The sequence below is a fragment of the Procambarus clarkii genome, chromosome 20 (assembly GCF_040958095.1).
Source record: "Procambarus clarkii isolate CNS0578487 chromosome 20, FALCON_Pclarkii_2.0, whole genome shotgun sequence".
NCBI classification, from domain to species: domain Eukaryota; kingdom Metazoa; phylum Arthropoda; class Malacostraca; order Decapoda; family Cambaridae; genus Procambarus; species Procambarus clarkii.
This window is the reverse complement of record NC_091169.1, coordinates 21,780,230-21,793,367: the sequence shown is the minus strand read 5'-3', so window position 1 is coordinate 21,793,367 and position 13,138 is coordinate 21,780,230. Positions and strand designations below refer to the sequence as shown.

Genomic DNA, 13,138 nt, shown 5'->3' with positions numbered 1-13,138 from the left:
CTGGGATATGAGGACAAGGTGCTGGGTTATGAGGACAAAATGCTGGGTTATGAGAACAAGGTGCTGGGATATGAGGACAGGAGGCTGGGATATGAGGACAAGGTGCTGGGATATGAGGACAAGGTGCTGGGATATGAGGACAAGGTGCTGGGATATGAGGACAAGGTGCTGGGTTATGAGGACAAAATGCTGGGTTATGAGAACAAGGTGCTGGGATATGAGGACAGGAGGCTGGGATATGAGGACAAGGTACTGAGATATGAGGACAAGGTGCTGGGATATGAGGACAAGGTGCTGGGTTATGAGGACAAAATGCTGGGTTATGAGAACAAGGTGCTGGGATATGAGGACAAGGTACTGAGATATGAGGACAAGGTGCTGGGATATGAGGACAAGGTGCTGGGTTATGAGGACAAAATGCTGGGTTATGAGAACAAGGTGCTGGGATATGAGGACAAGGTGCTGGGATATGAGGACAAGGTACTGAGATATGAGGACAAGGTACTGAGATATGAGGACAAGGTACTGGGATATGAGGTCAAAGTGAAGAAACAGTGCCTTGGAAGTCGGGGATTAAGATAAAAAGATTCTCATTCATCTTTCCCACTTTTCTCTTTACTTATCGCTAGCAGATGATCGTTTGAGCATTACATCGACTTGACGTTTCACGTTCGAACACATTAACAGCTGTTGAAACTAAGTTCCACACGATTTGTTTTTCCTTTAAACAGATAGTAGCTGTTGTGTCTCCATCTCTCTGTAAATATATAAACAGCTTTCTGTCTGATAAACTCGTCTCCGTCGCTTTAGACGTCCCTGTGGTAAAATACTCGTCTCGTGAATTATTTGGTTTGGGTTCTAGGTCTGGCCAGAAAGGATTGACTCGGGATCAGTCCTTAACTCTTCACTTCTGGTCACCCAGCAACAATTGGGTACCTGGTTGTTAACCGATTGGCGGGTCGTGTTCCAGGGAAAGCTAGTAGGATGAGGCTTACCGTGAGTTATGGGAAGGGAAAGTTCTCAGCCTGCTAACAGGAGTCAACAGTCGTCTGCTCCTGTACCCACCTGTGTAAAACTAGTAGGGTAAGGCTTACCATGAGCTATGGGAAGGGAGAGCTCTCAGCCAGCTAACTGGAGTCAGCAGTCGTCTGCTCCTGTACTCACCTGTGTAAAACTAGTAAGGTAAGGCTTACCATGAGCTATGGGAAGGGAAAGCTCTCAGCCTGCTAACTGGAGTCAGCAGTCGTCTGCTCCTGTACCCACCTGTGTAAAACATGTAGGGTAAGGCTTACCGTGAGTTATGGGAAGGGAAAGCTCTCAGCCTGCTAACAGGAGTCAGCAGTCGTCTGCTCCTGTACTCACCTGTGTAAAACTAGTAAGGTAAGGCTTACCATGAGCTATGGGAAGGGAAAGCTCTCAGCCTGCTAACTGGAGTCAGCAGTCGTCTGCTCCTGTACCCACCTGTGTAAAACATGTAGGGTAAGGCTTACCGTGAGTTATGGGAAGGGAAAGCTCTCAGCCTGCTAACTGGAGTCAGCAGTCGTCTGCTCCTGTACCCACCTGTGTAAAACATGTAGGGTAAGGCTTACCGTGAGCTATGGGAAGGGAAAGCTCTCACCATGCTGACAGGAGTCAGAACTCGTCTGCTCCTGTACCCACCTGTGTAAACAAAAACAAAATAACTACTTTTTGCATCAATCCTCATCAACTGAAGGGCTTAAAGGGATTCTGTTCTGTACCCCAATGACATCAACACTTTCAGTCGAGACTTCTGGTGTGCAATGTACACATTGTTGCTACACATAACGCAACATGCAATAGTTGCCAAACTCCGGGGTACCAATCCACTTCAAGATGAACAGAAGCATCAGATGCTAGAAAACCTGCCCAAACGCATCTATATTCTACCTGGTAATCGAAACTGTCCTTTTTCTCTCAATAACCGACAACACAACGAAATGCATTAGCAACAAATCTAAAAAAAAATACACATAAATTTTAATGCATATTGCCATTACTGAATAATAAACTTGTTGAATTATTATACAACTTAAGGCAAACTTTTGCTAATATTAATTCGGTAAATTCTCGTTAATTACAAACTTCTCGTGGATTATTTTTTTTATCCTTTGTCATGTTTCAAAGACTGCGTGTTGTAGTCACGTTAACTACTGGAAGCTCCACATCACTGCTACATCCAGCCTCTGGAAGCCCCACATCACTGCCACATCAACCCTCTGGAAGCCCCACATCACTGCCACATCAACCCTCTGGAAGCCTCACATCACTGCCCCATCCAGCCTCTGGAAGCCCCACATCACTGCCCCATCCAACCTCTGGAAGCCCCACATCACTGCCACATCAACCCTCTGGAAGCCCCACATCACTGCCACATCAACCCTCTGGAAGCCCCACATCACTGCCACATCAACCCTCTGGAAGCCTCACATCACTGCCCCATCCAGCCTCTGGAAGCCCCACATCACTGCCACATCAACCCTCTGGAAGCCTCACATCACTGCCCCATCCAGCCTCTGGAAGCTTCACATCACTGCCACATCAACCCTCTGGAAGCCTCACATCACTGCCCCATCCAGCCTCTGGAAGCCTCACATCACTGCCCCATCCAGCCTCTGGAAGCTCCACATCACTGCTACATCCAGCCTCTGGAAGCCCCACATCACTGCCACATCCAGCCTCTGGAAGCCTCACATCACTGCCACATCAACCCTCTAGAAGCCTCACATCACTGCTACATCCAGCCTCTTGAAGCCCCACATCACTGCCACATCCAGCCTCTGGAAGCCTCACATCACTGCCACATCAACCCTCTGGAAGCCTCACATCACTGTCATACCAACCCTCTGGAAGCCTCACATCACTGCCACATCCAGCCTCTGGAAGCTCCACATCACTGCCACATCCAGCCTCTGGAAGCTCCACATCACTGCCACATCCAGCCTCTGGAAGCTCCACATCACTGCTACATCCAGCCTCTGGAAGCCTCACATCACTGCCACATCCAACAGAGTCTTCGAGTAATTTTGAATTCTCCTCAGAGTCAAAAGATATTCCACTGACTCGTAGCGGCTGTAAGGTAAGTCTCCAATGCTCTTTTTCCAACTATTCTTCTCACATCTTTGAGAGCTCAGTCTTGTATTTAAGTTCCCTCTCGTGCAATTCACTTTAACTTTATCAATTTTAAGAATGTTCTTGGCTTCCTCCTGCTCACGATTTGAATCCTGTACTTCTACGTATTGAAGCTTTTCTACCTCCAGTCACTGGCATGTGTAGGATACGTCGAGCTTCCACAACAGTTTGGTAGTGTGTATCTAGCATTTACGAACGTCAGAAATAGTAACACATATACATATGTATTGTGTTGTATTAAGCAACACTACTTAGCCTTTGACAGTTGTGTTGCTCAAGCAGGTCACTGTTTGTGGCAGAAGCGTTCTCATCGCAGTCGATTTATCCAGTAATCTCAGAATTAACCATAGCTTGTAAAAAAAACATATATAAAGGCTCTCTCATCCTCACGAAAGATCCTCATCTTAGAGATGAGAGAGCTTATGAGAGCTCTCTCATCTCTATTTATTGCACTGCAGCTAACAGTCTTAGATCTACTAATTCTGCCTCTAATTGCCGTATCCTAATTTTGCTAAATAAATTGGGCCACGGAGGTATGAGACTAACTACTCTCCCTAGGGTCAAGGGGCCCTCAGCTGGGTCCCCTCGCGTCTCTAAAAATACAACTTCAGTGTATGGAGAGAATCCTTGTCTCTCTGTCAAAGGCGATTCGATCTCGACTTCAGGGACATTGTAATCCCTGACAAACGCCTCCACAAACAGGAGTAAAAGGCCCCTCTAAAAAAAAAAAAGCCAGGTCGACAAGCATGTTTAAAATATTACCTCCCAACTTTGTTTAGGAGAAAAAGGCTTTCGCTTTGAAACTTTACATAAAAAAACTCCACAACTTTGTGTAGAGTTGAGCGTAGTTTGCGTAGACACCTCCCGTGCCGACGATTACACACACACAGGGCCACAATCGCTAGCACAAAGCGTGCTCCGCTTATTAAAACATATTATGCTACATAATGTTTTAATAAGTGCGTGTGAAAACTTAAACAAACATTGTCTACGGTTCATGTACTAAACATATGACGCTGCATAACACTTCGAACGTACGAAGTTTTATGCAGCGTACGAATTTAATATGCAGCGTGTTATTAAGCGTACGAATAGCATGGCACGTACGCTGCATATATTGAAACACAGCATGCCGCTCATACAGTATGCTGAAAATAATAAAAACACAAAATGTGAATAAACACACAGCATACTGTGCATACTAAAGCACTGCTTGCCACATATATTAAATACAACACACCACATGTACTAAATACAAAATGTCACATACTAAGGCATGTGCTACACCACATGTTCAAAAATGAGCCCCATCCTCAGAGAAGCGAAGTTACCATGAGACATGGTTCAATAATAATATATATGTAAACTGGCAAGTCAACTTTGGTCCTAAACAAAGAATATTCTCAAGTTATAACTTTTTTGTATTAAAAAGCGTTGATTTAAAATAATAAAAAGGTCTATGCTTAGCTCGTTTTCTTTGAAATGGTCTGAAGAATTTATGTTTGTGTATGAAAGTGTAAACAGGTTTCGAATTTCTTATTTCACATCTTTGGGAATAATATATCGTATTAACGTAACTAAAATGTAATAAAGCCTAACCTAACCCGTCCTTAACCTAATCTAACCACAGGTAGAGAGTAGATAATATCATAAATAAGGTAGTGATTTGGAAGTAATTACCTCTAGGGTACCTCCCCTGAGGACAGGCTGATCAAAACATGACATATATATATAGCCACATACTAAGACTTGCCACGCCACATATATGAAAACACGCCACATATACTAATACACGCCACATACATCATATACACCACATATATCAAACAAACCACTAACTAAAACACCCACATATATGTGTAAAACACTTCATATATATACTCACCCTAGCCACATGAACCAAATAATTGAAAACAAGGACCTAAAAACAAGAAACATGTACAAGAACAATTCCAAAGACACATATATGGTTAAGCTGTGGGTTTGGGGGGGTTAGGGTGGAGCAGGATCGTTACCTAGAGCTTAAACCCCATCGTTAGCACAAGATATCAACAGACAATTTGTGGTTATAGTTAGGAAGGGAAAAGGAAGGAAGGTGTGGGAGTGTTTACAGTACACTGTGTAGTGCAAAGGGGAGAATAACTGCGCCATACATGATATCATTTTCGTGTCATACAGGATAACAATGTCGTGTCATAAAGGATAACAATGTAATGCCATACAGGATAACACCCTTATTATCCCGTACAAAAGACCTCACTGCCACACACACACACAGAGACACAGAGACACAGACACACACACACACATAGTGGATTAAGTCAAGTGGATTAAGTCAAGTGGATTAAGTGGATGCTCTAGTTAAGTGGATCAAGTGGATGGTCAAGTGGATTAAGGCGTCTTGTATATATATATATATATATATATATATATATATATATATATATATATATATATATATATATATATATATATACATATATTGTACTTTTAATTGGTTTTTTCTTATAGTTATATGACAAAGAGTGCTGGGAAGACGGGACACCACGAGCGTAGCTCTCATCCTGTAACTACACTTAGGTAATTACTTAGGTAATTACACACACACACACACACACACACACACACACACACACACACACACACACACACACACACACACACACACACACATACACATACACACACACACACACACACAGACACACACACACACACACACACATAGGAGACCAAAGGGACAGTACACAATGAAGGGGAACAGCCTACCTGTAACGACGCGTGAAAGAGACCTGGGGATGGACGTAACACCTAATCTATCTCCTGAGGCACATATTAATAGGATAACGACAGCAGCGTACTCTACACTGGCAAAAGTTAGAACATCATTCAGAAACCTAAGAAAGGAGGCATTTAGGGCGCTTTACACTGCCTACGTGAGGCCAGTCTTAGAGTATGCCGCCTCATCATGGAGTCCCCATCTGAAGCATATAATGAAACTGGAAAAGGTTCAGAGGTTTGCAACGAGACTCGTCCCAGAGCTACGAGGGATGGGGTATGAGGAGCGCCTGAGGGAACTGTGCCTTACGACACTAGAAAGAAGAAGGGAGAGGGGGGACATTATAGGAACGTATAAGATACTCAGAGGGATTGACAGAGTGGACATAGACGAAATGTTCACACGGAATAGTAACAGAACGAGAGGACATGGATGGAAGCTTGAAACTCAGATGAGTCACAGAGATGTTAGGAAGTTTTCTTTTAGCGTGAGAGTAGTGGGGAAATGGAATGCACTTCAGGAACAGGTTGTGGAAGCAAATACTATTCATAATTTTAAAACCAGGTATGATAGGGAAATGGGACAAGAGTCATTGCTGTAAACAACCGATGCTCGAAAGGCGGGATCCAAGAGTCAATGCTCGATCCTGCAGACACAACTAGGCGAGTACAACTAGGCGAGTACACACACACGGGAGGAAAAACAGCAGCTTGAGGAACAGGAATGAAGCAGGTTAATAGAAGGAGAGGTGAGAGAGAGGCTTGTTAAGTCTTGGACGAGGCGGGGCCAAGATCACACGCCCACTTGAGGGTCCAGTACAGGCAAGAGCGGGAAAATAAGAGCCCAATTAGCCAGACAAAGAAACACATGAGGGAAGAAAACCGAGAGGTACAGTTACAGAAGAGAATGGGTTGCAATAGAGGCAGATTGCAAAAGAGCCGGAGGGTTGCAACAAAGCTAGGTTGAAAAATAGCAGGGGTATGTGCTGCAGAGTTGAGGATTCTACAAAAGAGGGGGTACAAAAGAGCTGGGATTATAACAGCGAGGGGGGGGGGGTGCATCAAAGTAAGGATTACAAAATAGTAGGGTGATACAGCTGCACACTATTTACCAGAAAAATAGGGGAGTACAATATATGCAATATTATTTCTATCACCCCCTATTACTCTCCCTATTATACTCCTATAATAATCCCTTCCATAATTATAACCACTTTAATAAGCTATTAATGGACAAAGGTTGCATGAACGCACGAATTATAGATCACTAAGAACTCCTAAGTGACCCCAGCCAGGATTCGAACCCATGCCGCTTAGGACTACCCCCTAAACGTACACAGTATTATCCCACTGTTACGCTCGACAGGTCGATGGTGTGGCCACTTACACGTTATTTAAGATTACCAGTTTAGGCAGCTATGGGAAAAGGGGTTTTCTGCTATCTTAATCCATCGCTTTGCACGCCCGTGAATGTACATTCCTAACCTGGCGTGTGGTCACATTATTAATGTTTTCGGTGGCCAAGGAGCGGCCACTGAGATTGGGTATCTGATTGTGATTGGGTATCTGATTGTGATTGGGTACCTGATTGTGATTGGGTATCTGATTGTGATTGGGTATCTGATTGTGATTGGGTACCTGGTTCTTAAACGAATGGAGGGGTCATATTCCAGGGGAAAACTAGTGAGTAAGGGATGAGAAAGCTCTCAGCCATGAGCTAATGGGATGAGAAAGCTCTCAGCCTGCTAACAGGAGTCAGCAGTCGTCTGTTCCTGTACTCACCTATGTAAATCAACCAAAAATCTCTCACGTATCATCAGCCACAATGTCTATCAAAAATTTTTCTGCGTCGTCGATGTTTTTTTCATAAAATCACAATGTGTTCCTGTGGCTGTGTTAGGAGACTAGTTACATATAGCCAGTTTCATTTTATGCAGGATTCCCTTTGCAATGCAGCCTCCACCACAAACGTTGATTAGCACGAGCCGGACAACACGAGAGCCGGATGATGTCTGGCATGAAGAATGCATTATATCACAAATAATCCACACCTTGCTCTCCAGAATCCACAACAGGTAAATGTATATAATTACACAGTGATTTGTATATACACCACGTCTCAGTCTATATAAACTGAGAGTTTATTTAATGGTGGACTATGACCCGGGCTAAAGTGCAATTGCTGACTGGTCAGTAACTACTGGAAAGGTAATAATGATAACGCCCTAAAGATCAATAGCCCTTACACCAAACCAACAGACAATGACTAGCTGCTGAAGTAAGAGTGACCAAAATAAAAAAGTGTCTCTCGACCATGTTACGCACGTTCCTGTGACAGGTAATAACTCACGTGACAGGAAAGTGCATACATTCGACATTCTGTCAGTCGTGTACAAATTCTTCGTACCATCGACACGAGTGCTTGCTGGAGGGGCCCCCAGCAAGACGTCGTGTCTCAAACGACAACAGAGGAGACGACACAAAAGACTCGGAGTTGCCATAGTGAAGATAGTAAAACAGCTCCAGAGACACAGCTGTGAGAAAAAATAGATACAAGTGCACTTCCAACAGAGGAAGAAGCGAAGACGCAACAAAAGAAAACAAGGCAAGAAGGACGAGACTTGATGATGCAACAGAGAAGAATAACAATACAATAGACACATATAAAGATTTAGGAAGTATTGCAAGGAGACATAATAGGGCAACAGACGCAAAAGAAAGAAAAGGCACAGCACAGACACGTAACAAAAAGGGAGGAGACTATTATTCCCACCAAACACACACCGAAACTACGACGTTGGTGCAACGTTCGAGCAAGTTTTAACACCTCCTAACCAGTTATAACAACCAATATAGCAAGTTGTAACAACGTTCTAATACGTCATAAACAGGTTAAGCCAAGATGTAACAACTTTATTTCAAGTTGTAACAAGCGGAAAATAGAGACAGTTTCGGTTTGTGTTTCCAGGGTTATTACTGCAGGGGAGGAGAGACAACATAGGGGGAGGTGAGAGATGGTACAATAGGGGGTGAAGCTACAACACAGGAGGGAGCACAACAGGGGGAAACAGACCCAATAGAAGAGGCACAGCTGAAGAAAAGACGACAAAGAACTTGCAAGATCGGAAGAACCAGGACAATGGTGAAGCCACAATAATGTGATGGAACCAAGAGGGAGGCACTCCCTGGAGGGGGCTACAGAGGGTGGAGGGAAGAGGGATGGAGAAAGGAGGGTAGAGATGGAGAAGTGGTGATGGAGAGAGAGAGAAAACTCCATAAGGGAGTCCCTCAAACAAAGTGTTGCCATCTGTGGCACTCAAGATGCTGCTCCCTTTCTTAACTACAAGCTTCTGCCTTTCTTAACTACCAGTTACTTCCGTCTCTGACCACCACAAGAACAAGTCGGGGGGTCAGAGGTCAAACGCCTCGTTAGTGCACCATTAGAGTGAACCTCGTTACCTCTCCCTTGGCCGGGTCGTTAGTGGCTGTGGTTGTTGGTATGGTTGTGACTTAAGGGTTAGTTGTGACTTGGGTTGGGGTTGTTGTCGTGGTTGCTGAGGGGTTGTGGTTGTTTGGTGTAGTTGTGGCTGATGGTGTGGTCATTAATGAGGTTGTAGATAGGAGTTTGGTGGGGTTGTACCTGTAGATGTGGTTATGTATCTGGATATTCTCGTGTCCTTGTGCTAGGGGTTGTGGTTAGACCTTATGGGGGTTGTAATTGTGGTTAGGGCTTATGTAGTTGTAGTTATAGAGCTTAGTAGTTGTGGTTAGAGTTTATGTGCTGGTGGTTTTGGTTAGATTGTATGTGGTTGTAGTTGTGGTTATAACTTATGTGACTGTGGGTTTCGTAAGAACTAATAAGGTTGTGGTTGTGGTAAGAGGTTATGTGGTTGTGGATTTGGTTAGAGCTTGTGTAGTGTGGTTGTGTTGTGTGGTTGTGTAGTGTGGTTGTGGTTAGTGCTGATGGTTTTGGATAGAGCTTATGTGGGTGCGGTTGTGAATTGAGAAGCTCTCAATTTTAGTTGTAGTTTAATTCAAAGTTGTAAGTACCGAAGCTATGATGGTGTTTGGTTGGTACAATGTCAGTCGTCGTGATTGTTTGGAACAATATAAGCGGTCGTGATTGTGACTGGAACAATGCCAGATTTTGGTTAGAACAATATCAATTAAGATAATGAGAAAGTTATGTTAAAAACTATGAGGAAGTTATGATAAAATTATGAGCAGTTATGATAAAATTATTAGAAAACTATTCTTAAATTCAATTTTAGATGTAGTTACGTTAAAAGTGTGAGAATGTTATAATATAATTCGTAGAATTTCGTAAAAAATATAACTCCCGTCAAAATTTCGAGAAAATCATGCTAAAAGTATAACAAAAAAATAAGTTACAATCGCCAGGTAGTTTCAGTAAGGTCACTATAAACGCCAGAACAATCGGTAATATCCACAATCTAGCTGTAAGTGATCCCAGCTAACTAATAATCGGATTCAGATAATGAGTATTGAGCTTGAACATGTCAACACCTGATACCATTATATAGCCAGTAATACCAATTGAAAGGTCACAGCTGATTGCAGCCAAATCCCTTTATGCAGGCGATGAGTCACAATAACGTGGCTGAAGTATGTTGACCAGACCACACACTAGAAATTGAAGGGACGACGACGTTTCGGTCCGTCCTGGACCATTCTCACAATCGACTTGAGAATGGTCCAGGACGGACCGAAACGTCGTCGTCCCTTCAATTTCTAGTGTGTGGTCTGGTCAAAATCCCTTTATATTGGGAGGTCTCACCTCCACCCGACCAACAAACCGACCGTGGTGGAGAGCTATTTGGTAAACAACCTACACAAAATAAATGTAAAAAAAAATTGGTGTAAACTGAATAAACTGAAATCACTGAATAAACTGAAATCACTGAATAACTTAGAGACATTTATGAAAAAAAGGGGCTTTTGATTTTGAGTTTAAGTGTCAAAGGGCTGTGTAAGGACTGTCTGTTAGGTGTCTAAGGGCTGTCTAAGGACTGTCCGTTAAGTGTCTAAGGGCTGTCTAAGGACTGTCTGTTAGGTGTCTAAGGGCTGTCTAAGGACTGTCTGTTAGGTGTCTAAGGGCTGTCTAAGGACTGTCCGTTAAGTGTCTAAAGTCTGTCTAAGAAGGGTCAGTTAAGTGTCTAAGGACTGCCTAAGGACTGTCCGTTAAGTGTCTAAAGTCTGTCTAAGAAGGGTCAGTTAAGTGTCTAAGGACTGTCTAAGGACTGTCCGTTAAGTGTCTAAGGGCTGTCTAAGGACAGTTAAGTGTCTAAGGACTGTCTAAGGACTGTCCGTTAAGTGTCTAAAGTCTGTCTAAGAAGGGTCAGTTAAGTGTCTAAGGACTGTCTAAGGACTGTCCGTTAAGTGTCTAAGGGCTGTCTAAGGACAGTTAAGTGTCTAACGGCTGTCTAAGGACAGTTAAGTGTCTAAGGGCTGTCTAAGGACTTCTAAGTGTCTAACGGCTGTCTAAGGACAGTTAAGTGTCTAACGGCTGTCTAAGGACAGTTAAGTGTCTAAGGGCTGTCTAAGGACTTCTAAGTGTCTAACGTCTGTCTAAGGACAGTTAAGTGTCTAAGGGCTGTCTAAGGACTTCTAAGTGTCTAACGGCTATCTAAGGACAGTTAAGTGTCTAACGGCTGTCTAAGGACAGTTAAGTGTCTAACGGCTGTCTAAGGACAGTTAAGTGTCTAACGGCTGTCTAAGGACAGTTAAGTGTCTAAGGGCTGTCTAAGGACAGTTAAGTGTCTAACGGCTATCTAAGGACAGTTAAGTGTCTAACGGCTGTCAAAGGACAGTTAAGTGTCTAACGGCTGTCTAAGGACTGTCTATTAAGTGTCTAAGGACCGCACACTGTACCATGAAGGGTTGACTGTAAATTGACTGAACAGTTGAGTACCAATTTGGGGCCCAAGAACCGTTAAGATGATGTCCAGCATTACACCGGGAAAATGTTATTTTCCTTCCAGATGCACATGCTTAATTTTTATTGTTGTCTGTGTAATTCCTGAATTACACAGCTGTAGAGAGCATTTTTCCCTCCTGACATACATGCAGAAGTCATTTTCACTTACACACCTGCAAAGGGAGCAGTTTCATCAATTACACTTCTGCAAAGGGAGCAGTTTCATCAATTGCACACCTGCAAAGGGAGCAGTTTCATCAATTGCACAGCTGCAAAGAAAGCAGTTTCATCAATTAAACACCTGCAAAGGGAGCAGTTTCATCAATTACACACCTGCAAATGGAGCAGTTTCATCAATTAAACACCTGCAAAGGGAGCAGTTTCATCAATTACACACCTGCAAAAGGAGCAGTTTCATCAATTACACACCTGCAAAGGGAGCAGTTTCATTAATTACACACCTGCAAAGGGAGCAGTTTCGTCAATTACACACCTGCAAAGGGATATTTTCCTTCCTGTCTCACCTGCAGGAGAAACTTCCCCTCACAGCTGCTGCTACAGCTGACCATCCAGGGTGACCTGGCGCCTCACCCTAGCCTCGAACCATTTACCTGAGGAGAGACAACAGTGATTTTAGTAAACCTGTAAACTACTGTATACCTTGAGGGGGTAATATATATAGGCCGGGTCAGTAAACTCACCGTAACTACAGCGTTGTTGCAAATGAGCAAAAACCCACTGTGACTTGTATGCAGGCTTGCAGTGACAATGATGAGTTTTCTCATTATTAAATAATTAACATTTTCACATTATTTCCGGCCGATACTGGTTATCAGATGAATAACAATTTTGTTTTGACGTTGGTACTCATCGAAGAATTTAATGAAAATACTGTGAATTGCAGAGGATGCAAAGCTGATCCCTACTTCCTTGCAATAATATGATCAGGAAACGATTCCCGAGATTGTAAGTCATATCTAATGGTTCAAATTAATTGACCTGATGCCAACTCTACTCTTGGATAGGGGGGCAACTCTACTCTTGAATAGGGGGGCCAACTCTACTCTTTTTAAGATAATTATGTTATCTTACCCTATGTCTTGGTATCTATGAAGGTACTATTGGTCATACAATTCCAGGTATCCATGGGTGAGATGTGATAGTGGCATCACTGGCCAATGAGTTCACAAGGAGAATTCTTGCATATGTAGTAGAACATGTACACGTATCACAATAATATATACCGGATTGGGATGCTTTCATGTCTATATG

At 43.2% G+C, this 13,138-nt stretch overlaps 1 protein-coding gene across 1 annotated transcript in view; it reads right to left on the bottom strand.

Moving 5' to 3' along the window:
• LOC138349855 (uncharacterized) overlaps positions 1–13,138 on the bottom strand; it is a 242,317-nt gene that overhangs the window by 57,867 nt on the left and 171,312 nt on the right. The window contains exon 2 of the mRNA XM_069327655.1: positions 12,360–12,477. Coding sequence (XP_069183756.1) covers positions 12,360–12,435 — 76 coding nt within the window. The 5' untranslated portion in view covers positions 12,436–12,477. The remainder of the gene's footprint in view (positions 1–12,359; positions 12,478–13,138) is intronic.